Below are 22,262 nucleotides of genomic sequence, written 5' to 3'. Positions count from 1 at the left end.
CAGAACTGCAGGGCTGTGTGCCAAGAATTATTTTGTTTAGAGGTTCCCTAATTTCGAGAGGTCAAAGACCCGTGCAGCGTCAAAATAAGATCTGGAGGTTACATGCTTTTTATGATGAGATGTGAAGACATTCAAAATACACATCACACACAACCTGCCAGTAATCCATACCACGTCTCATGCACAAATGCCATTTTAATATCCCCCAAATAGGAAGGGTAACGTTTCAGAATAAACAGCAATCCTTTAAATAAAACCAAATTTAGCTTGGGGCCAGAGCCATAGTTACTGTGGGTAAAGCGCTTGCCTTGCCATGTGACTGACCCAGGTTTGATCCCTGGCATTCTATATGGTCCCCTAAGCACTGCCAGGAGTGGTTTCTAAGTGCAGAGCCAGGAGTAACCCCTGAGCGTTGCCAGGTGTGGCCCAAAAACAATAACAACAACCGAAAAAAAAAAGAAGGAAGAAAGAAAAGGAAAGGAAAACTTAGCTTTAGAAACTTCCTTGAGTTTCCCATCTAGCCGCAGACTGGTGAAAGCTTTATCGCCTGGGGCTGGAAGCCCAGACCCCACAGCCCTTCAGAACAGGGCACCAGCGGCCAGAGAGAGACTAGTCGTGATCCCCCAGAGTTGACATTCACCTTCCTTTCCTGGAGGGCCCCTGGGACTGTGTTCTTTAGAGAAGTGACAACTGTGGGTCGGATGGTGAGACCCTTGGGAGGAAGCCCTTGCTCTGTAAACACAACTTGGGTAACTACCTTTTATTTCCTTCCTTTGAGGGAGGTGGGATCTCCCAAGTGGTGCTCAGGAGGCTTCAGGGTGTGTGTGTGTGTGTGTGTGTGTGTGTGTGTGTGTGTGTGTGTGTGTTCCCCAGGGGAATTGTGTGGTGCCAGGATTGAACCGGGCTGTGGGCCTGCAAGCGTGTGTCATAACCCCTGGACTATCTCTCCAACCCAGGCAACTGCCTTTGCTTCCTGACCTCCTGACACCAACCAGGCAGTAAGAAGGACAATGAAGGGAGCCCTAGCTGGACAGCAGGGGTTCTAGGACGCCAGTGACCCCAAGCCAGTCTGCTGCCCACTCCAGCCCTCAGTTTCCCCCATGGTCAAATGGGGATCACCTCTTTCCCCCCATCCTCACCCCACGCAAGCCCATCCTGCTGCCTTCCCACTGGGGTCAGGAATTCTCGTATCCTGTCTCCGAAATATCCTTTTCCCTTCCACTGTCCCAGCTCAGCTGATTCCTTTCCTTACTCCTGATGACTCCTGAATTGTCCCAGCTCCATCCAACAGCCCCAAAGACTAGCGGTGGGCGGGGACGAGGGCCCTGGAGACTTTCCAGGCACAAGGACCACAGCGGTGCCCGGCTTCAGGGCTGGAGGTGCTGCAGGACTGAGGTTAATTAAAGCCCGTGTCCGTGAACGATAATAATAGAATTTACTGAGTGCCAGTTCAGTTCCAGTTTTATCTGCCTGTGCAAAGGACCTATTGCTATCTCCCCTTTGCAGATGAAAATGATGAGCCTTAGGGAGATGACACAATCCTACCAGAGTCACATAACTAGCCAGCAATGGAATAAATCCAGGCCTGATTGGCTTAATCTCTTGCTAAAGTGACAGAGCCGCACAGCCCAGCCTGCATCTGAGCTAACCCAGTCTGAACCTCTGCCCCCTTACCAGCTCGGGCCCCGCCCACACAGGCCCCGCCCCGCAACCAGATCCCGCCCCTCCAGCTCAGGTCCCGCCTACAAGGCTCCACCCCTCCTGAGCAGGCCCCGCCCACACAGGCCCGCCCAGCCATTAGACTCCGCCCCTCCCCGCAGGCCCCGCCCCGGCTCAACGCCGGCCCCGCCCACGGGCCCGCCCCGCCCACAGGGCCCGCCCCCGCCGCTGACCGGAGTGCTGGTCGCAGGATGCCGTTGCCAATGATGAAGTGCAGCTTCTCCAAGTTGGAAGTGGGCCTGTCCTCTAGCATGCTGTTGCCCTGCACCGTGGACTCTCCGTCATGCAGCCTCTTGGTTACCTGGGCCAGAGGGAGGGGACCAGACTTGACCAGGGCAGGGTGAAATGCGACAGAGCTCTGCCTCCTGCCTGAATCTGCCAATCTGAATCTGAATCCCTAATAATGCAGAATCCTGAGCGGTGCCGCAGACTAGGGCGCTCCACCTTGCGCCCAAGGTGCGCTATTGGGTCAACAGCCAGCCCACACAGCGGGATTTCTAGCGCCACCTGCTTTGGGGGAGGGGAGCTCCTCTCCAGTCCCCTTGGTGCCTCTCCCCCACCCCCCCTCGCCTTTGGGGAGCTCTTTCTGCCCACATGAATTTGCTTCTGTCTGACCTTGGCAAGCCCTGTATCTCATTGTGGCACACACAATGTCCACTGCCCGCACACAGGTTCCAAATAGCAGGGCGGGGAGGGTGCTTGCCTTGCACGTGGCTGACCAGGGTTCCATCTCCGGCCCCCATATGGTCCCCTCCACCCAGGAGTGATCCCTGAGTGCAGAGCCTGGAGAAACTTCTGAGCATCAGCAGATGTGGCACAAAACCACAAACAAAAAAATTCTAAATCCCCAATCAGTGCACCGATGGTCACACCTGCTCCCTGTGTGAACACCCTCAGGCTGGGCTCCTCGGACTGTGTTTCTCTCTCTAAACCCACACTGCCCACCCTCAGCCCCACACCCAGCCCAGAAGCACAGAGAGAGAGTGTGGGGGGATGAGAGTGGGAAGGTGCCCTTGCCCATAGGAAGGGCATGTAAGAGCCTCACCACTAATGAGCACTCACCACCACCATCTCATATTCATTCTCCCTCCGCTATCAGTTTGGAAGGGCTTGGATTCAAATCTGGGGGGTGGGACTGCAAGTCTGGATTTGCACAGGCCCAGGGAACTCTGTGGCAGGAAAGGCTGACTGCTCTGGCGAGATCTCAGGGGGCTTCTCAGAGGAGCTGATTTCCAAGCAAAGAAGGGGAAGGAGAATTTTAGGCAAAGGGATTGCTGTGTGCTTGAGGGGCCTAGTCACTCTGGGATATAAATGCCTTGGATCTTGTTTCTCTGCCCGCCGAGGCTAGACAATCCTGGAGCACAGGGTCAGTAAGTGCTCACAAAAAGTAAAGTGACAAAAGCAAATTGGAGCGATAGCACAGCGGTAGGGCGTTTGCCTTGCACACAGCCAACATGGCCGACCCGAGTTCGATTCCTCCGCCCCTCTCGGAGAGCCCTGCAAGCTACCGAGAGTATCTCGCCCGCACGGCAGAGCCTGGCAAGCTCCCCGTGACGTATTCGATATGCCAGACACAGTAACAACAAAGTCTCCAATGGAGACATTACTGGGCCCGCTCGAGCAAATCGATGAACAACGGGAGGACAGTGACAGTGACAGTGACAATACCCCCCTGGGCACTCACCCCACAGAACAGTTCTCTAGGTCCTGGATCAAACAGTGGGTCCATCTCGGACAGGAAATGTCCTCCCTTTGACTACCTGCTGCTCCGGCCCTCCCTGATCTCAGTCCCCCTCCTCTAGGAGGCCCTCCCAGATCTGGCCCCAAACTTCCTCATTCAGCAGTCTGCCCCCTCCTTCCCCATAATCACTGTCCTGGCTGGCCGACCATTAGCCCTGCACACAGGCCCTGTCCCCTGTCACCCCCTGCGGACTCCAGCTCAGCCCTGGACCCCACGGCTAACCTCCTCTGTCAGTTTGGACTTCTTCTTCAGGGTCAGGTGTACCAGCTTGTGCCTCATGCCGCTCTTCTTCTGCCCCTCGGGGAGCTGGGCCTGCAGGACAGGAGGGAACAGGGGGAAGCGACGGTGTCAAACAGAATGACCAGGTGCCCTGCCAGGGACGAGGCCTCACCCCCACACTAGAGCGCGACACCTCCGCAGGTAGGTAGAGACACAGGCGGAAACCCAGCTAGCCTGTGCTAAAGCCGGGTGCTGTACCCCGTCCTGGCCTGAAGGGGGCAGCAGCAGCTCCCCCGGGCCTCACCTCGCCCTCGCCCTGCAAGGCCTGCAGCTCCCTCTTATACGTCTTCTTGCCCAGCGTCTCGTAGATCTTGGTCATCACCGGGATCTTCTCGCTGCCGTCGCTCATGGCCGTGTGGTACTTGGGCTCGGGGAGGTCCCCCATGAAGCGCAGGATGGTGATCCAGACGGCCAGTGCCGCCTGCAGGTGAGAGCCGGTCAGGGCCCGAGGTTGGGCAAGAAGAGGAGAGGCGTGGGCAGGGCAGGACCCCACCACCCCACCTCTCTCTCACCAGCTGGTCGCCCTCGTCCTCGTGGTACAGGAGCGGCTGCTTGAGCGGGCGCCGCGTGTAGGTGTGTGTGGTGGTGCCCTGGAAGTAGGTGGCCCCAAACTTGGCGAATTTGTACTCGGACAGGTCCTCCTCGTCCTCGTCGGGCAGGGGCAGCGCGGCGTCCAGGTCCTCCTCCAGCATCTCCCGCCGCCCGTGCTCCAGGTCCTGGGGAGATGGGAGTTCGGACGGTGGGCACAGAGTGTCCCTTAGGGGCCAGCCCACCCAACCGGGAGGCCTCTGTCCTTTCTGCTCAGACCAAGATCGAGGGTGGCCGGGGCAGCTGCTCTGGACAAAGAATGAAGAAAAGGAAGTGAGTGGCTCTGAGTATAGGCAGCGATGCCCTGCGGCAGACTGGACAGGACCTGTGGCCTGCAGCCCCTGAGCCAGGTCACCACTGCCGCCCTCTCTCCAGAGGAATATCAGATGGACGCCAGTGCAAAGGGCCAGGAAGATGACTTGAAAGGCTGCATGCCTGCTTATCCCTGGGTTCAATCCCCAGCACTACATGGTCACCTGGGAACGGCCAGAACTGACCCCCCCCCCACACAGAACAGTGAGCCAAGAGACACCTGGGCTTCATGCCTGGCACCACCAGGTACCTTGAGCATGACCAGAAGTGGCCTCTTCCCCTGAACAATGAGCCGGAGATTGCTGGATTCCAGTCCCTGGAACACCCAGGAGGAACCCATACCCAGCCAGGAGCTGGATGGGGAAATCCCCCCCCCAAGATTTTCTAGATGAGGCGCCAAAACCAGTAAAGGCACAAGAAGAGAAGGGGTTGGGGTCAGCGCAATGGATAGGGCATTTGCCTTGCACACAGTCCACCCAGGTTTAGTCCCCGGCACCCCATATGGTCTCCTGAGCACTGCCAGGAATAATTCCTGAGCATTTCTGGGTGTGGCTCAGAAACAAAATTAATAAAGATAAAATGAGGGAAGGTGATTTCAGGGAGCCAGGGGGGCCTCTGGAGCCCGTTACCTCAAAGCCACTGGGCGCCTGTCCCTCCTGGCCCGGCAGGCCACCCGAAGTCCCCAGGAAGCCGAACATCTTGTCCACCATGTCCGAGTGATTGATGGGCTCCTGGCGGGCCTTTTCCATCTGTTCTAGAAGCTCCTTCTTCCGCCGAGCCTCCTCCTTCTCCTTCAGCTCCCGCTCGGCGTCCTCACGCGCCAACTGGGCCAGGCGTTCCTGGGGGGGGGGGTGCGGGTGGCGGGGTGACAATGCAGAAGGGGGTTAGAAGCCCAGGGCCCGGCCTTGGAGAGCAAGGCCAGAGTGCCCGCAGCAGCCAGGGCTCAGTCCCAACCTCCCCTGCCTGGGGGCAGCTCCGGAGTCTCAGGATTCCCACCGGAGACAAGCCCCAACAGCAGTGAGTGGGTTTATGTCCTCAGGGCACAACCCACCTCCCTCACACGGGCCCTCCAGCTGGAGGACACCCCTCCCCCCCACCACAGATACCCCACAGCCAGCGCGGTCCAACACAAAGACCCCCCCCCCCCCAGTGTGAGGGGGTTACTCAAAGGGCGGGGTCGGCCTTGAGTGTGGGAGCACTACAGGGGCCCACCACTATTGGAAGTGATTCCTGAACACTGCCAGGAGGCGCTCACGCACACTCAGGCGTATGCCAACGCCACCCCCCCCCACACCCAAACTGAGTGCGTGTCTCCCACCAACGGTGCTTTCACAGGTCGCTGCACTAAGGCTGGGGCTCCCTCACGGCACCCAGTCCAGCCTTTTCTCTGCTGTGAGGAGCTAGAAAAGGCTCCAACCCAGTCATGGACCTTTTCCCACTGCAGGACCAGGCCCCCAGGGTGTCATACGGCGGGTGACCCCAAGGCGCTGTCTAAGGCCCGAGAGTGGCTCCTGGGCTCACCTGGTGCTTACGTTCTGCCTCTTCCTTGGCCTTCTTGGCGCTCATCTCCTTCCGCAGCTTCTCCTCCTCCGCCAGCCTCATCTTCTCAGCCTCCAGGCGCCGCCGGTACTGAGGGGAGGGCAGCCCCCCTAGGCCTCCATCACATGGAACTGGGACCAGTGCTGCCCCCCACCCCTTGGCTGAGTTTCGGGGCTGGGAGCAACTACGCTAGATCATCTGGCAGAGAGGGAAACTGAGGCACCTGAGAACTCCAGAACACTGTGGATCCCCCAGCCAAACCAGGTGTGTCTGGGCCGGTCTCCCCAAAGACTGGCATCATTACTGACCCCCACCCCCACCCCTGGCTCAGAGGACAGAAATGAAGGGCCGGACGCCAGGTCTGTGCCTGGCTCTGAGGACAGAGCCCTAAGTGCCTCCCTGGCCACAGCTAAGTTGGGGGGCATGTAAGGGGGATGCATCTGCCCCCTAGGGGGCTCCAGCCATGGGACCTTGGGCACTATGGACTCCAGTCTCCTCACCTCGGCCCGGAGGCGCCGGTGCAGCTTGCGGGCAATCATGCCCCGGGCATAGGCCTGCACGGTCAGCACTGCCCAGAGGCGGTGACGGAAGGCCTTGCGCACCAGGTAGCCACGGCAGCGAGCCTGGAAGTTGATGATTCGTCGCCGCGCCAGGTCGTACTGGAAGTGCAGCTTCCGGGAGTGGTGCAGGGCCTGCAGCCGCAGGAACCCCTGCCGCATCTGCCGGCAAACACATCGCTGACCACCCGGCTCACTGCGGAGGGCAGTGGTCTCTCACCCCCATCCTCAGGCCAGGCGTTCCTGTCCGCATCCTTATTTTATTTTATTTTTTTTTTGTGGTGGTGGGGGGCACACCCGTCTGTGCTCAGGGTTTACTCCTGGCAGTACTCGGGGGGCTGTATGGGACACTGAGGATCAAACCCACATCGGCTGCACACGAAGCAAGTGTCCTGCCCACTGTCCAGTCACGCCAGCCCCCTGACTACTCTCTTAGCCATGAGTCTCAGCAGCCCGGCTGCTCCCCACAGACACCCACGACCCCCTGCCCTGGCTCCCTGAGTTCTAGCAATCAGGTATTCACGACTCATGGAAACATTCCAGAAGAAAAGCAGCATTGCTGACTACATGGGATGTGCAGGGGCTAGAGGATGCTAGGGGCTGGCTGGGGTAAAGGCGGGAGGTCACGCAGGCCCTGGCCCAGCCCAGACCCCCTGCTCGGCAGCACTCACACCCCCCAGCCTGCAGGGAGCTCACCAGCTCATAGTTCTTCCTGCAGTTGTGGCCTCGCCAGTACCTCTGGATCAGCGTGGCTGCATTCTTCAGCTTCAGGAAGTTGGACCTGAAACAGACGCAGAATGCAGGACATTAGTGACAAGAAACAGTGACAGCAGCAGGGGTGCTGCCAGGGTTTGGAACCAGGAGAGCAGGCTGAGTTCAGGCTGCTCCCAAAGCTACAAGACCTAGGGCAAAGGCCTAACACCCCTACGTCTCCACTGCTTCATCTGCAAAATGGGTAGAAGAATGTCTGTCTCGTAGGCATAATTTATTGTCAAAGAGGCCCAGGGATATTCAGAAGACGTCTACTGGATGAATACATGTACCAATAGGTGAATCCATATAAAAGATTAAAAAGCTTTGGACACTCTGAACGTGAGATACTACTAATTGTCCGGCTTTTCAGGTTTATAGACAAGGAAAGTGACATTCAACTAGGTTGGAATTTCAGACCATGTCTAGGAGTGTGCAGAAGTGCGGTGCTGTCTACCAGGTGCTGCCTCAGGACAATCAGCATGGAGGACAAAGAGACGCCCCCTCTGACCCCCCATCAAACAGCAGGAATCAAGCAGGAATGAGTGGTATATATGTGTGTGTTTGTGTGTGTGTGTGTGTGTGTGTGTGTGCCAGCAAGCACTTGCCTCACAGCACACACATAAGATAGTGAGCAAGTAGAGGAGGAGATGAACGAGAACACAGAACAGACAGGTAAGGCCACAGGCTCCATACAGGGGTGAAAGGATGGACGGGTGGGGTGGATGGACAGATGAAATATATGAATGGGCAGGTGGAAAAATAGACAAACAAATGGACAGAAAGAAGAAGGAAGGAAGGAAGGAAGGAAGGAAAGAAGGAAAGAAGGACGGAAGGAAGGAAGGAAGGGTTGGTGGGCAGGTGGATGGGTGGATGGATGGATGGTGGGTGGATGGGTGGGTGGATGGATGGATGGATGGGTAGATGGATGGGTGTGTGGATGGGTGGGTGGATGGTGGGTGGATAGGCAGATCAATGGGTGAATGGATGGATGAGTGGGTGGATCGTGGATGGATGGGTGGATGAGTGGGTAGATGGATGGATAGGTGGGTGGATGGTGGATGGATGGATGGGTGGATGGGTGTGTGGATGGATGGGTGGATGGATGGATGGATGGATGGATGGGTGGGTGGATGGGTGGGTGGGTGGATAGGCAGATCAATGGGTGAATGGATGGATGAGTGGGTGGATCGTGGATGGATGGGTGGATGAGTGGGTGGATGGATGGATAGGTGGGTGGATGGTAGATGGATGGATGGATGGATGGGTGTGTGGATGGATGGGTGGATGGATGGATGGATGGATGGATGGGTGGGTGGATGGGTGGGTGGATAGGCAGATCAATGGGTGAATGGATGGATGAGTGGGTGGATGGTAGATGGACCATGATCATGGATGGATAGATGAATGGAAGGCTTGACAAATGACTGGCTGAATGAACAGGAAAAATCTGACAGAAGGGCAGATGAATAAGTGGATAGACAAATGGGTGATTGGAAAGATGAATAGATGGAAATATTGAGTGCAGGATAGAATAGCCAGGGCTACAAAAGGGACCCAACTGGTGGGGTCTCTGTAGAACCTGAATCACACTTCCAGAATCAGCCATGTGTGAATGATTCTGATACATATTCCTCACAGGTACAGGGGACAATCTGTCCTTGATAAAGTCTCAGTGCTCCTGGGTGAACACTGTGGAGTTTCTCAGGCCCTGAGTGCAAGCCTCAGGTGTCCTATGTGTGCTGAAGGCAGGTGTGTCTCGGGACATTGGCAACGGGTTGGGCCCCTTCTGAGTGAATGAGGCCTGACACGCCTGCAAGGTACATGTGTGCACTCTCTCTGCGTATGAGTGTTTGGGCTATCAGAGGTGAATCCCCCGTGTCTGGGCACGCACCTGTCTTTGAAGCCCCGGATGACCTTCTGGAGGAGGATGACTCTGTCAGTGATGGCCTTGTCGCGCTCCACCTCCAGCAGCATGTCGTGGTGGTCCTGGAGGACAGGGCTGAGCTGCACCCCTAGAAACCTCCCTTCCTCCACTCCCGGCCTGCTCCATCCCCCAGGGGCAGCTTCCCACAGGCATGAGCACAGATTGGGACTGTCCACAGAGCCAAGGCCGGGCAGTGCTGGTAGGGGTCTCACAGGCATACACTCTGGGTCTCTAACATCCTGTACCACAGGCCCCTGACCTCAGCAGGCTCCATCCCTTCTCTCTGAAGCCTCCTAATCAGCCTCCTGGCCTCTGCGGTGACCCTCGGCCTCCCTCAAGGAAAGACCCACCTACAGCACAATCTGATGCGACAGGAAGCTGATAGCCACGGTTCCTCAGGATGCTGATAACCCTCCATGGGCCCGTCACTTCCTGGGTTTTGTTTGTTAGTTTTGTTGTTGAACCACACCCCACTCTGCTCAGGGCTTACTATTGGCCTTGTGCTCAGGGACCATTCCTGGTGGGCTCAGGGGCCCATATGGGATACTGGGGGTGAAACTGGGTCAGCCGCATGCAGGGCAAGTGCCCTCCCCACTCTATTATCACTCCAGTCTTTCCCTGGGCCTCTTTCCTCCTCAACCCGGAGTCCCCCAACCTCACTCCAGTTGGATCAAGTTTTGTGGTTCACACAAAACATGAAGGAGTTTGGTGTACTGAACTGTGTGCTCTGTGAGTGTGTGTATGTGTGTCTGAGTGTGCACGTTTGTGCGATGTGTGTATGAGTGTGTGCATGTTCGTGTGTGAGTGTGCTTGTGTACACAGTGTGTGAATACAGTGTGCATACTCATGTCTGACTGTAGGAGTGCGTGTGTATGAGTATATGTTCATATGTGTGACGTGTGTGTGAGTATATGTTCATGAGTACGTACGAGTGCACACGTGTAAAATGTGCCAACTCATGTGTATGTGTGAGTGCATGTGAGCGTGCATGTGTGTGAGATGTGTACATGAGGGTATGTTCATGTGCGTGTGTAGGAGAGCACGTGTGGGTGTGCATGTGTACGAATGTGTGTCTTTATTCACACATGTGTATCAGAGCATGTGCAGTGTGTGAGTGCATGCATGTTCATGTGTGTATGAGTGATGTGTGTGAGTATATGTGTGAGTGCGCATATGTGTGAACGTGTATGTGAGCTTGTGTGAATGCATGTGTGTGTATGTGTGTAGGAGCATGTGTGCGTGTACGAATGATTGGGAATATGTGTGAACATGCACACGTGTGTCTGCTGTATGAGCGTGCATGTGTGTACGTGTGTGTGTGTGTGTGTGTGTGTGTGTGTTTATGAGCGGCGGAGAGTGTAGACATGCTATCACTCTTCTACGATGGGCCTCAGCAGGTGGCGTTTCGGGGGCAGTCAGCCCATCTACTAATCACGGGTCATGGGAGCCTGGGACTAAGTATTCTGACTGACTGACAGGCAGGATCCTGGGGCTCTGGAGTCCATGTCCCCGAGAAGGGAGAAGGAGGCCGACACCGATCCTCAGGGCTGCGTGGCCTGGATGTCGGCATGCTGCCCGCCTCCCTCCTGGCACCCAATGCTGGAAACCCATCTGCACACTTCCAGCACCCACCCCGAGCACCTCACTGTGAGCCCCTGAAACACCGTCCTCCTCGCTCACGGGCTGCTGTTCACGACGGTGGTCAACCGGCAGGCAGCGAGCGCCCGTGCAGCGACACAGAGTGAGCGATTTCTGCATTTCTGCGCCCCTGCCCCCACCCCAACATGTCCTGGACTGCACCCAGAAAGGAAGGAGCACTGCCCCGTCATCCCTCACCCCGGACAGCCGGAAACCTAGAAGCCAGGAAGTGGAAATGGGGAAGCCAGCACCCAGCGCCTTGGGAACACAAACCCGAGGCCAGGCCCCTCCCGCCAGCTGCCTGCTCCCCGTCCCGCCCACCGTCCTGCTCAGACTGACCCTGGAGCCCTGAGAGCTCAGGGCTGGGGGACCCTACATGCGAGGGGTGACGCACACCAACCACGGCCAGGAGGAGCCCTGCCTGGCAGGACAGCACAGAGGCCCCGAGAGGCCCCGTGAATGCCCACAGCCTCAGGGAGGGGTCTGAGCCAGCCCCCGCACCCCAAAGACCCAGCCCCCAGGGAGAGCCAGATAGCAGTTTCCATTCCCCACTGATCCTGGCCTTCAGCAGCACCCGTGCTCACCTTCAGGAAAATCTTGGTCCTGCCGATCTGCCAGTCATCCTGGGTACCCAGCACAGCCTCGGCCATGCGCTGGCATGTCCCCCGAAGGTCGTCCTGGGAAGTGCAGAGGGAAGTAGCAGCCTCACCCCCAGGAAGGCCCCCCGGGTCCCTCAGGAGGAAGGCAGGCACATTCTCGCTCCAGCTTGGTCCCACCCCCACGAGCTGTGTGGTGCGGGCTGGGTCTTGCCCTCTCTGATCCTTCCTCTTCTCTTGAAGGATCCTCTCTCGAAGGATCCTCTCTTCTCCAGAGGATGGCCAAACCATCTCCCCAGCGGAACATCCAGGACCCCGCAGGCAGCCCAGGTCGTGCCTGTCACACCTACGCGTGTTCTCCGGTGCCCTGGAGGTACTCTGCAGCCAGCCTGTACTACCCAGCCAGACCCGGCCAAGAGCCGAGGGCAGCTCAGGCCGGGCACAGGCCCCTGGGAAACAGGAGCCCAGTCCAGTACCTGCTTGTAGGCTGGCTTCACGCCGGGCAGCAGCACGCGGTACCGCTCCACAAACTCCACGAAGCTGTAGCGGATGGGGTAGCCGGCTCTGCGGATCCGGATGGTCTCCATCATCCCCGAGTAGCGCAGCTGACGCACGCACAGGTGCCGGTCAAACAGCTGCGGGCACAGAGCCACGGGGCGCGTCAGCACCGGGACCCAGATCTGCCCACATTACCCCAGATCCAGGTCTCAGAGCCCAGCTCTGCAGCCCAAACCCACTGGAAATAAGGTGCTTGTGCAGATGAACCATGTGCTTCCTTCTGCTTTAGACATCCCGGGGGGCTTCCTAGAGGAGGCAGTGTCCGCCCTTACCTTGACAAGAGAGAAGGCACTGGAGAGGTGGGGTGAGCATGTACAAAGGTGTAGAAGCTGAGCTTATTGGGGGCCTTGGGCAGGCCTGGGTTTATTCTTGTGCAGGATGTGTGCCTGAACCCCACCCCTAGGGGGGGGCGCCCTTTTCCTAAGTGGCACAAGGTGTTTGTTAGGATAACGAGGCTGGAGGTTGTGAGGGGGCTGGCGAGGGTCTCAGAGGCCACAGGAAGGGTCAGCATCTCAGAGCAGGAGAGCTGTGTTGTGGGGGGCATTCAGCCCACCCCCACCTTTGGGGGGATCCCGTGACCTCCACCCCTTGCAGACCCCATCCTGAGCGCCAGGACTGCTCTAGCCCACCAGGAAGAACATTTTCCGGGGCAGGGGCAGTGGGCAGGCGGGAGCTTCCACCATCTGCTTCCTCCCTGCGGTCCCTTTCCCTGGCGCTGCCCGGCCTCCCGCCTTCCTTCCCTCCTGGGCCATCTGGACGGAGGCTTCCCTCTGACCCCCTTCCCCGGCCTCTGGACAGAGCTGGTGGTAAACAACACCGCCCCGCGCAAGTGAAGGGACAGGGGCCAGCCCCGCAGCCTCCCAGAGCCCCTGGTCCCCAACGGAATGTGGAACCACAGCGCCGCTCGGCTCTCGGGGGTTAGGAAGGCGGAATCAGGCTTTAGAGAAGATACCTAGTCTGTCAAGGCACACAGAAAGGCTCCGTCAGAGGGGACTCCAAAGTGAGAAAAAAAGAAAATGATCCCCTTCTCCCCCGGCCAGAGGAATCCAGACGGGCTTTAAGGAGGAGATGGCCGCTGAGCTGACCTACGGGAGAGAAGACTTCCAAAGACCTGCCACAGCAAGGTGCGGCTGGTGTTGACGCCAAGGGCTTCCGAGACGCCAGGCAGGTCTGGGGCACTAGCATGCAGAATACCAAGAGGAAGGGTGTGATGGGTTCCACTCCCATCCTTGAGGAAACTGAGGCACACGTGGAGTGAGTCACCTGTCTACAGCCACCAGCTTCAGGAGGTCGGGAAGAGCATGTTCAGAGCATCTGTCCCCTCCTACCAATGGGGACCCTGTTCTGGTTTTCTTAAAAAAAAATTGTTTTTGAGGGGCCCCATGCCCAGCGATGCTCAGGGCTCACTCCTGGCGGTGCTCGGGGACCATCGGGCATCGAACCCACGCGCGCCCACGCGCGAGGCAAGCGCCCTCCCCGCCCTGCCGCCGCGGGGTCCCCAGTGCAGCGCGGCCCCCAGTGCAGCTCACCATGGGCTTCTTGAACTCGTTGGGCTTGATGCAGCGCACGAAGAAGGGCTGGCAGCCACTGAGGGTGCGCATCAGCTGCTCCAGAGAGCGCTTGAACTGGCAGCTGAGGGTGGGCGAGCGCTTCCTGGTCTCGGCGCCCTGCGGACAGACCACAGCCGTGCGAGGGGCGGGTCCGGGGGGTCCGGGGGAGAGCCGCCTGGGACGCTCGGGTCCCCGGGGAGCCTCCTGAGCCCCTGCCGCCCTCTAGGGGCTCCCCCAGCCCCTCCTGCAGGACTGGCTAGCTCCCTGGATCGGCTCGCACCCTGCCCCGCGCCCAGCCCTGAGATCTTGGGTCGTCACTAAACCCGCCTAGGAGGGAACCAAGGGGTCGGACCGGAACCAGCGAGCGGGTGGAGACCTCTCTGCTGGGGACAGCAGGCTGGGGACAGGGCGGAGCGCACGGTGGTCCCCAGGGCTCTGCTCCCGGGCGGTCTCTGCACCCCACCCAGCGTCTCGCCTTGCTGGGGCCCAGTCCCAGAACCCGGAAATGAGGAGGTGATGGTGCTGGGAGAGGCCCGCAACAGGCAGCAAACAGGAAAGGAAAGGGCCCAGACTGACTCCCAATTACTAAGCGGTTTTTTGCTGTTTTCCTGACGCCTTCATTTAGCTGAGAGTCTCTCTCTTCTAGGAACTGGGTGAATTAGGATGGTCCCATTTACCATCTGATGAGTGAATCGAAACTTTATCAGATAGCCTGTAGCACCAGAGGCCCCAGGGCCAGGCGGACTTGTGAGGTATTGGGGGTGGGAGAGAGGCAGAGGCCGGCAGCCAGAACTAAAGTCAGACACGCGCCTGTGCCCGTCATCCAGACCCAGAGCAGCCGGCACTGTGCCCACAAGACGGGCGTGGCTCCATGTCACTTAGTCTGCCGAGGGCAGATGGCAGTGGTGTCCTGGGGCCAGGTCTGTGTCGGGTCTGCAGCCCCCAGACATGACCCAGAAGGACTAGGTGACTTCCATGTCCGGGTGAGGCTGCACTCCAGACACACACACACACACACACACACACACAGAGCAGATGCACACACGCTACACACACAGCATGTACAAACACACACACACAGGACACATACATGCAGCACACATACATACACTGATACACACAGCACACAGATTCACATAGCACAATCTACACAGCATATGCATATAGCACACATAAACACAGATACACGACGCACACTGATACACAGCACACATGCACACGGCATTCATACACATTCTGATACAATACAGCACAATGCACTATGCATACACGCACATACACAGTTACAGGTGGCCCACATACACACAAATCCACATAGGATATACACACTCTGATGCACACATTTACACACAGCAAGCACAGCCCACACAGCATACACACACAACACTCATGCCCCCACACACAGACGCCACACATACAGTCACACAGCACAAAGCAAGCATAAATACAAGTGTGCACAGCACACGTGTGTAGAGAATGCGATCATATAGCACACGGCACACATAACAAACACAGTGCACACCCATACACAGAGAGCAGACAGAGCAAGTGCACACGGTACTCAAATGTAACACAACCCAGTGTAGCACACAGTATATATATGCACATGTATACCACATATATGTGCACAGAGCATGCTCATATATACAACACGCAGCACATAATACCACTCGCACGTGTTCAGCACACACTACACGTGGCAAACAACACATACAACATGGCATAACAGGTGCACATAATATACTCAGGACACACAAGTGTACACAGCTCACAGGGCAAACACATACACAGAGCACAGCACGTCGCAATGTACAGATCACTTTGTGTGGACACAGGCAGCACACGTGATGGATGGATGCCTCTCTGTGCTTTTCATTAGGACACTAGGACATTCTTTCTGTCTTCCCTGGGGGCCAGGAGCGACCTGAGGATGGGCAGGTCCGTCACAGCTAAGAACCCTCGTGCCAGTGAAACGCTGCTGAACCGGGACCCAGCACCATGGTCTCACCATCCAAGTAGTCAGGCCAAAATCCCAGAAAGTATTCCCGCTCTTCTCTGAGCCAAACTCCCAACCTCCCTCCCTCTCTGCCTCTACACACCAAAGGGATCAGGACTTCCCGCCTCAGACCACCTTCCTCCACTCCAAGCCTCAGGTAAGCTCTCAGAATCTTACATTACCTCCAAAGCGACTCCAGGTCTGTTCCCACAGTCAAGGCAGTAGCCCGAGTGAAACGTTCTAAGCTGGACTGGCGTGTCTCCCTCCAGCGCCCCCCCCAAAGCACTCAGCATGGACAATGAGGTCCCCCTGCTCTGAGTCCACTTACGCCTCCTCTCTCACCGCCTCGCTCACTCCCTTCCACCGTCTCTACTCTCGGCCCTCCTAGGACTCAGTCAACAGGCTCAGGGCTTAAAAGCACCTCAAAGGAGATGGGCACACCCGATCTCTGAGCCTCCCTTGAATCCCCACTCCCCTCAGCCCACCGCCCACCTATAAACATTCACACAATCCCACCCACTCCTGCAACATCACAAGCTTCTGGCCACACGGAGGGAGCCTCTCGGCCGTGTCTGGAGAAGTGAGCAGGGCAGCCTGCAGGCCTTGGAGACACCACCCAATGTTGGGGTTTGGGCCCCACCCTCCCCCAGCACACACACTGGACAAGCCTTGCCCCTTCTCCTGGAACTCAGTTCCTCCTTTCAGGAACCGAGACGCCATCAGGACACACACCTCAGGAAACCGAAGAAACCAAACCACTCCACAGGGAAGCACACCGGCTGGAGAGACGTGGCAAGGAGCTGGTGCCCCATGGCCACCCCTGAGCACAGAGCTGGCAGGAGCAGCCCTTGAGCACCGCTGGATGTGGCCAGCCACATTCCCCCAGCCCCACAAAGAACAAGAAAGAGATGAAAAAGAAAACTCACACGCCAATAAAAGCTAAAAACCAATGCACCAGTGCACCGGGGGCTGCGCCCCTCGGCCCTGCAAGCGGGGTCTTTTACCTTTGCCGGAGCCGCTGACTGGCGGAGAGAGCCCGACGAATAGCCACAGAGAAACTGAGGCAGGAAACAGTGCAGGGACAGGTGAGGGGAGCAAGGAGAAGGAACTGGGTCAGACAGCAGAAGTCAAAGTTCCCGGGGGCTGACAGGAGCTTCAGGGCAGAGGGTTGTGCTGGGGGCCAGGAACAGCACAGGCACTGGAGAGGCTAGAGAAGCCCCCAGACCCAGGACCCTCCAACACCCTCAGGAAATCCTGGGCTCAGGAGGAAATGGAAACCTTTGCACGCCCTTGGGAGAAAGGCAATAGGCATCCCCCCTCCTCTAGACAGAGGGACTAGAGGGAGGGACATCTTCCCCCGCACTCCTGGGTGTGGGGTGCGAGGCATGTGTGTCCCCCTGAGCCTGAGTGAGCTTCCTGCTAGCTGCTGGAAGAAGTGGAGGGTGAGCAGCCCCTGGGAACCCCAGGCGTGATGGGGCCCTGCGCTGAGACCTCAAGCACAGCCCTTCTCTGCGGCGTGCACACCAGCCCGGCCCTGAACTGGTACAACAGGTGGGCCCGAGGTGCATCTTGGTGGGCGCACCCCCTCACCCCTGCCTCACGCCACTGCAAACCAGTGCCCCTGCAGTGGCCAGAGGCGCTGAGCTCAGGTTGGGGACAACGAGGGCGGGGCCTAGACACCAGGTGGGGCTGGGGGTGCTTCCGGTCCAGTGGAAGCCCCGCCCCCACGTTACCATGGCGACGTCGGTCTGGAAGATCTGCTTGATGAACTTGTTCCGGGAAGAGTGGACCAGCTGGATGATGTCCCCGTGCAGGGTGTCCCGGTTCTTCTCCAGGAAGCCTGGGGGTGGCAGAGAACCATCACACCTCTCCAGCTCTGCCCCCCGATTCATGGTGTTTGGGGGGCCAGGAAGAACTTCCAAACCTCACTAGCTCAGTATCCAGAGGACAAGATCAAAACCGAGATTATGTGGGGGGGGGTGGGAAATGGGGGACAGGGAGAGGCATGAAGAGGAGGACGGGAGGTGACAGGGACAGTGGTGAAGGGTCTTGGTCACTTTGGGGGTGACGGGGGACAGTAACTGTACATTAAGACCGTGAATGTTCACACTAGCGTAATCATATCACCTAAACTACAGTAAAAATAGCAGATCTTCCCCTAGCTCTCAGCGAGAGCAATAGTACAGTGGGTAGGGGGCCAGCCTTGCAGGCAGCCGTTTCAGTCTCTATCAATCCCCGGCTCGGCAATATGGTCCCTGATCACCATCAGGAACGATCCCTGTGCAAAAAAACCACAGTAAGCTCTGAGCACTACTGGAGGTGACCCCAAAGCCAAACCCAAAAGCAAAATAAAATGCAAAAAAAAACGCCAGACCTGGGGCTGGAGCAATAGCACAGCGGGTAGGGCGTTTGCCTTGCACACGGCCAACCCGAGTTCGATTCCCAGCATCCCATATGGTCCCCTGAGCACCGCCAGGGGTAATTCCTGAGCGCAGAGCCAGGAGTAACCCCTGTGCATTGCCGGGTGTGACCCAAAGAGAAAAAAAAAAAAAGAAAAAAAAGCCAGACCTGGTGAGTGCTCCAGGGATCATCATTTCTCTTACTGAAGCTGTTTCCAAATCTGAAAAGCAGGCAAGCCTTGTGTTTGTTCCAGGGTTAGCATTCTCGAGTGCTATTTTTTTTTCATTGTCTTTTTGGGTCACACCTGGCATTGCGCAGGGGTTACTCCTAGCTCTGCACTCAGGAATCACTCCTGGAGGTGCTCAGGGGACATCTGGGATGCTGGGAATCAAACCCAGATCAGCTGCGTGCAAGGCAAATGCCGTCCCCACTGTACTATCGCTCTGGCCCGGAGAATGTTCTAACTCTGGGCAGTATGCTGTCGTTTTCATGCCTGTCTCCTCAGCAACAGCGGGAAGCCGGGCAGCTCACAGGTCCTCAGGGAATCTGTTGGACTCCACTGCAAAGTGCAGGACCGATTGCTCTAAGCAGAGATGCTCCCATTGGCCCAAAGTGGGAGGTGGTTCAAAGGAAGCCCTGGGCCCCCTCTAGCACCTCAGGAGCCCACCAGCATTGCTGGGAGTGAGCCCCAAGCATAGAGCCAGGGTGGGAAACAAAAATCAAAAAGCAGCGTGTGGGCCTGGCAGGACTGCAGAGTGTGTATGGGGACTCGCGTTGGGGACTTCTGGACCAACCCAGCAGGGGAGGAAGAGGCGGGGCTCGCACTGTCTCTTCCCCATGGCACCCTCTCTGCCTCACCCTCTGCTCCATGTCAAGCTTTCACACAGGCCCCAGCTGCTCATCTCAGGAAAGAAGGCGCCACCTGCCCATGCTGGTCTGTCTCTGAGGCCTGGTGGGTGACTGGACTTGAACCCCAGAGGATTGCGAGTGTCATGTGACAATGACTAACCCACCCCCTGTCACTGACAAGAGCACTGATCACACCTGAGAGCAGGAAGCCGAGACTCAGACAGACCCCCACACCCCACCCTCAGGGCAGCACTCTGCACACATCCAGCCACCTCAGTGTCCCTCCACAGACCCACAGGTAAGGGGCATGCCTGTGTCTGCGTGCAGACACCCCGTGGAAAGGGAAGAGGAAGGACGTTTGGGCTGGGAAGACAGTACAGCAGGTGGGGTGTACTGGCTCCCATGAACCCAACCTAAATTTGAGCCTAAGAATCCCACATGGTCCCGGGAAGGCTAGCCAGGAGGGTCCCCGAGCGCAGAGCCAGGAATAAGCCATGAGTACTGCCAGGTGTGACTCCAAAATAAAAGAAAAAGAAAAAAAGGAAGGTCATTCTGACATGTGCTCTGCTATGGACAAACCTGGAGAAAAACGTACTAAGAAAATGCATGACAGACACAGAAGGTCACAGCACCCCGTTCCACTTACAGGAGGTACCTTAGCGGTCTAATGCAGCAGGACAGAAAGCAAGTAGCTGAGGGGCCGGGGCAATAGTACAGTGGGTAGGGCATTTGCCTTGCATGCGGCCTACCTGGGTTCAAAATCCCCAACATCCCATATGGTCCCCCGAGCACTGCCAGGAGTGATTCCTGAGCACAGAGCCAGGAGTAAGCCCTGAGCATTGCCAGGTGTGACCCAAAAAGGAAATAGAGGAAGGAAGGAAGGAAGGAAGGAAGGAAGGAAGGAAGGAAGGAAGGAAGGGGAAGGAAGGGAGGGAGGGAGGGAGGAAGGAAGGAAGGAAGGAAGGAAGGAAGGAAGGAAGGAAAGAAAGAAAGAAAGAAAGAAAGAAAGAAAGAAAGAAAGAGAAGAAGGAGGGGAGCTGAGTTTCCCGAGTCTGGGCAGGGTGAGCAGGCAGAATTCGTGATTGTGGAATTCTGTTCGGGTGATATGTAGGTTCTGCTCAGTGGTAGGGTTGCACAATGCTGCAAGTGTACTTAACGTTACTGAACTATTTATTTATTTATTTATTTTGCTTTTTGAGTCACACTCGGCGATGCACAGGAGTTACTCCTGGTTTATGCACTCAGGAATTACTCCTGGTGGTGCTCGGGGGACCATATGGGATGCTGGGAATCGAACCCGGGTCGACTGCGTTCAAGGCAAACGCCCTACCCGCTGTGCTATTGCTCCAGCCCCAATTACTGAACTATTTAAAGTCGTTCAAATGGTAAACTTTGAGCAGCTGCTAAAATGGTAAACTCTCTCTGAAAAACAAAAACAAAAACAATTGGGGCCTGAGAGATAGCGGAGGTGTTAAGGTGGGATTTGCCTTGCATTTGGCTGGTTCTAATTCTGTTCCCAGCACCCCAGCACCCCTGTCCATCAAAGGGTGCAGCTCTGCAGATCCTGGATACCATCAGGGTGGCCCAGGTATCCTCAGCACAGCAGGGCCTGAACAATATAGCATCCTTGGACCTTTCCACCAAAGCACCAGCCCAAATGGCTGAGAATTCAAGAAGAAACCCCAAGTGCCCTGAAGCATGAGATCTTGGGAGAGTCCTCAAAACAAAAAAAAAAGAGCACTGCTATGAGAGCAATAGCACACAAGTAGGACATTTGCCTCGCCAACACCCAGGTTCAGCCTTGGGCATCCCATATGGTTCCCCTCAATCCTGCAGGACTGATTCCTGAATGCAGAGCCAGGAGTCAGCCCTGAGCACTGCCAGGTGTGGTCCCAAAACAAAACAAAAAAGGAGCACCAGACCCAAAGTTTCCTAGACTTGCTTCTCTCTATATCCCCAGACCCCATTGCTCTGCCCTGGAGACGGGGCCAGTGTGGGCAGAGAAAGACACCGTACCTTGACTCTCGTAGTAGACGATGCCTGCAAAGTGGTTGATGCCAAACTGGGTGTCGTAGTTGTTCTTGGGGGGGATGTAGTTGGAGTTGAGCTTGTGCTGGGAGTTCAGCTTATGCAGCATGGTGGTGTCCGTGCCCTGCGGAGCCCAGGGCAGCGGTCATCCCTCCCCACTCCCGCCCCACTCCCCGTGCCCCACTTCCTTCGCTGTCCTCCCTTACTCTCTCCAGACCGTCCACTTCCCTTTATTTGTTCTCCACACAAGAGCTCCCTTGGGCCTCCATTTCCCCATCTGTCAAGCGTGGGGAGGGAAACTGGCCCCGTGGGAAAGCACATCCCTGCTCAGGACACTGATTCTCCACAGGTTGGAGCGATATACAGCGGGTAGGGAGTTTGCCTTGCACATGGCTGATCTGGCTTCAATCCCCAGCACCCCATGTGGTCCCCAGAGCCCTGCCAGGGGTGATTCCTGAAGGCATAGCCAGGAGAAAGCCCTGAGCACTGAGCACTGCTGGGTGTGCCACCCTCACCAAAAAATGAACATGATTTCCCGAGATTGAGCGATAGCACAGTGGGTAGGGCGTTCGCCTTACAAGCGGCCAACATGGCCGACCCGAGTTCGATTCCTCCGCCCCTCTCGGAGAGCCCGGCAAGCTACCGAGAGTATTCGATATGCCAGACACAGTAACAACAAAGTCTCCAATGGAGACGTTACTGGGCCCGCTCGAGCAAATCGACGATCAACGGGAGGGCCTTTACCTCGAGCTCGAGCAGTCGTGGGAGCAGTCTCTTGCTCACCCCAGTACAGACCACTGGGAGCCCCTATTCCGGTCAACTGAGGGGTTATATCTTCATCATTTGGCCCAGGACCAGCAGATTGGAGGTGATTCCCCCATGCCAGATGAAAAACACTTGCTGGACTCCCCGTCTATTCCAGATGGAATCCCGGCGACCAAGAGCTTCCACAAGCAAGGACCAGGTATGTGGGTTCCAGGATTAAATCTCCAGGCCGCATGGCAGCAGAGGCACTGGGCTGTCCCTCCCTGGGTCCCCGCCCACGAATCAGCCTGACTGTCACACCCACAATGTTCCTCCGGGCGCCATCTTAGCGAACCAACAGCCCTGGTCCAGAGACGCCCAGTTGAATCCCCAAATGGATTAGTGCCCTACAGAGATGTCTCTGGAACCCAACCATTTAAAATCTAGGATTCCAGAAGCACGTGGCCACAGCTCCCATGATACTCAAAATA

At 57.0% G+C, this 22,262-nt stretch overlaps 1 protein-coding gene across 2 annotated transcripts in view; it reads right to left on the bottom strand.

The window, feature by feature from the left end:
- Positions 1 to 22,262, bottom strand: part of MYO7A (myosin VIIA) — an 80,970-nt gene that overhangs the window by 35,473 nt on the left and 23,235 nt on the right. For both annotated transcript variants that reach the window (XM_056115835.1, XM_056115836.1), the window contains exons 12-25: positions 21,016 to 21,151; positions 17,484 to 17,590; positions 13,734 to 13,871; positions 12,123 to 12,281; positions 11,635 to 11,727; positions 9,380 to 9,474; positions 7,432 to 7,516; positions 6,679 to 6,897; positions 6,161 to 6,268; positions 5,269 to 5,478; positions 4,252 to 4,455; positions 3,984 to 4,160; positions 3,683 to 3,772; positions 1,893 to 2,020 (exon numbers count right to left, since the gene is read on the bottom strand). In XM_056115835.1, coding sequence (XP_055971810.1) covers positions 1,893 to 2,020; positions 3,683 to 3,772; positions 3,984 to 4,160; positions 4,252 to 4,455; positions 5,269 to 5,478; positions 6,161 to 6,268; positions 6,679 to 6,897; positions 7,432 to 7,516; positions 9,380 to 9,474; positions 11,635 to 11,727; positions 12,123 to 12,281; positions 13,734 to 13,871; positions 17,484 to 17,590; positions 21,016 to 21,151 — 1,949 coding nt within the window. The remainder of the gene's footprint in view (positions 1 to 1,892; positions 2,021 to 3,682; positions 3,773 to 3,983; positions 4,161 to 4,251; positions 4,456 to 5,268; positions 5,479 to 6,160; positions 6,269 to 6,678; positions 6,898 to 7,431; positions 7,517 to 9,379; positions 9,475 to 11,634; positions 11,728 to 12,122; positions 12,282 to 13,733; positions 13,872 to 17,483; positions 17,591 to 21,015; positions 21,152 to 22,262) is intronic.

Source organism: Sorex fumeus, unplaced genomic scaffold (genome assembly GCF_029834395.1).
Source record: "Sorex fumeus unplaced genomic scaffold, SorFum_2.1 ptg000030l, whole genome shotgun sequence".
Classification (NCBI taxonomy): Eukaryota; Metazoa; Chordata; class Mammalia; order Eulipotyphla; family Soricidae; genus Sorex; species Sorex fumeus.
Note: the sequence above shows the minus strand (reverse complement) of the source record. Positions and strands in the feature narration are given on the sequence as shown.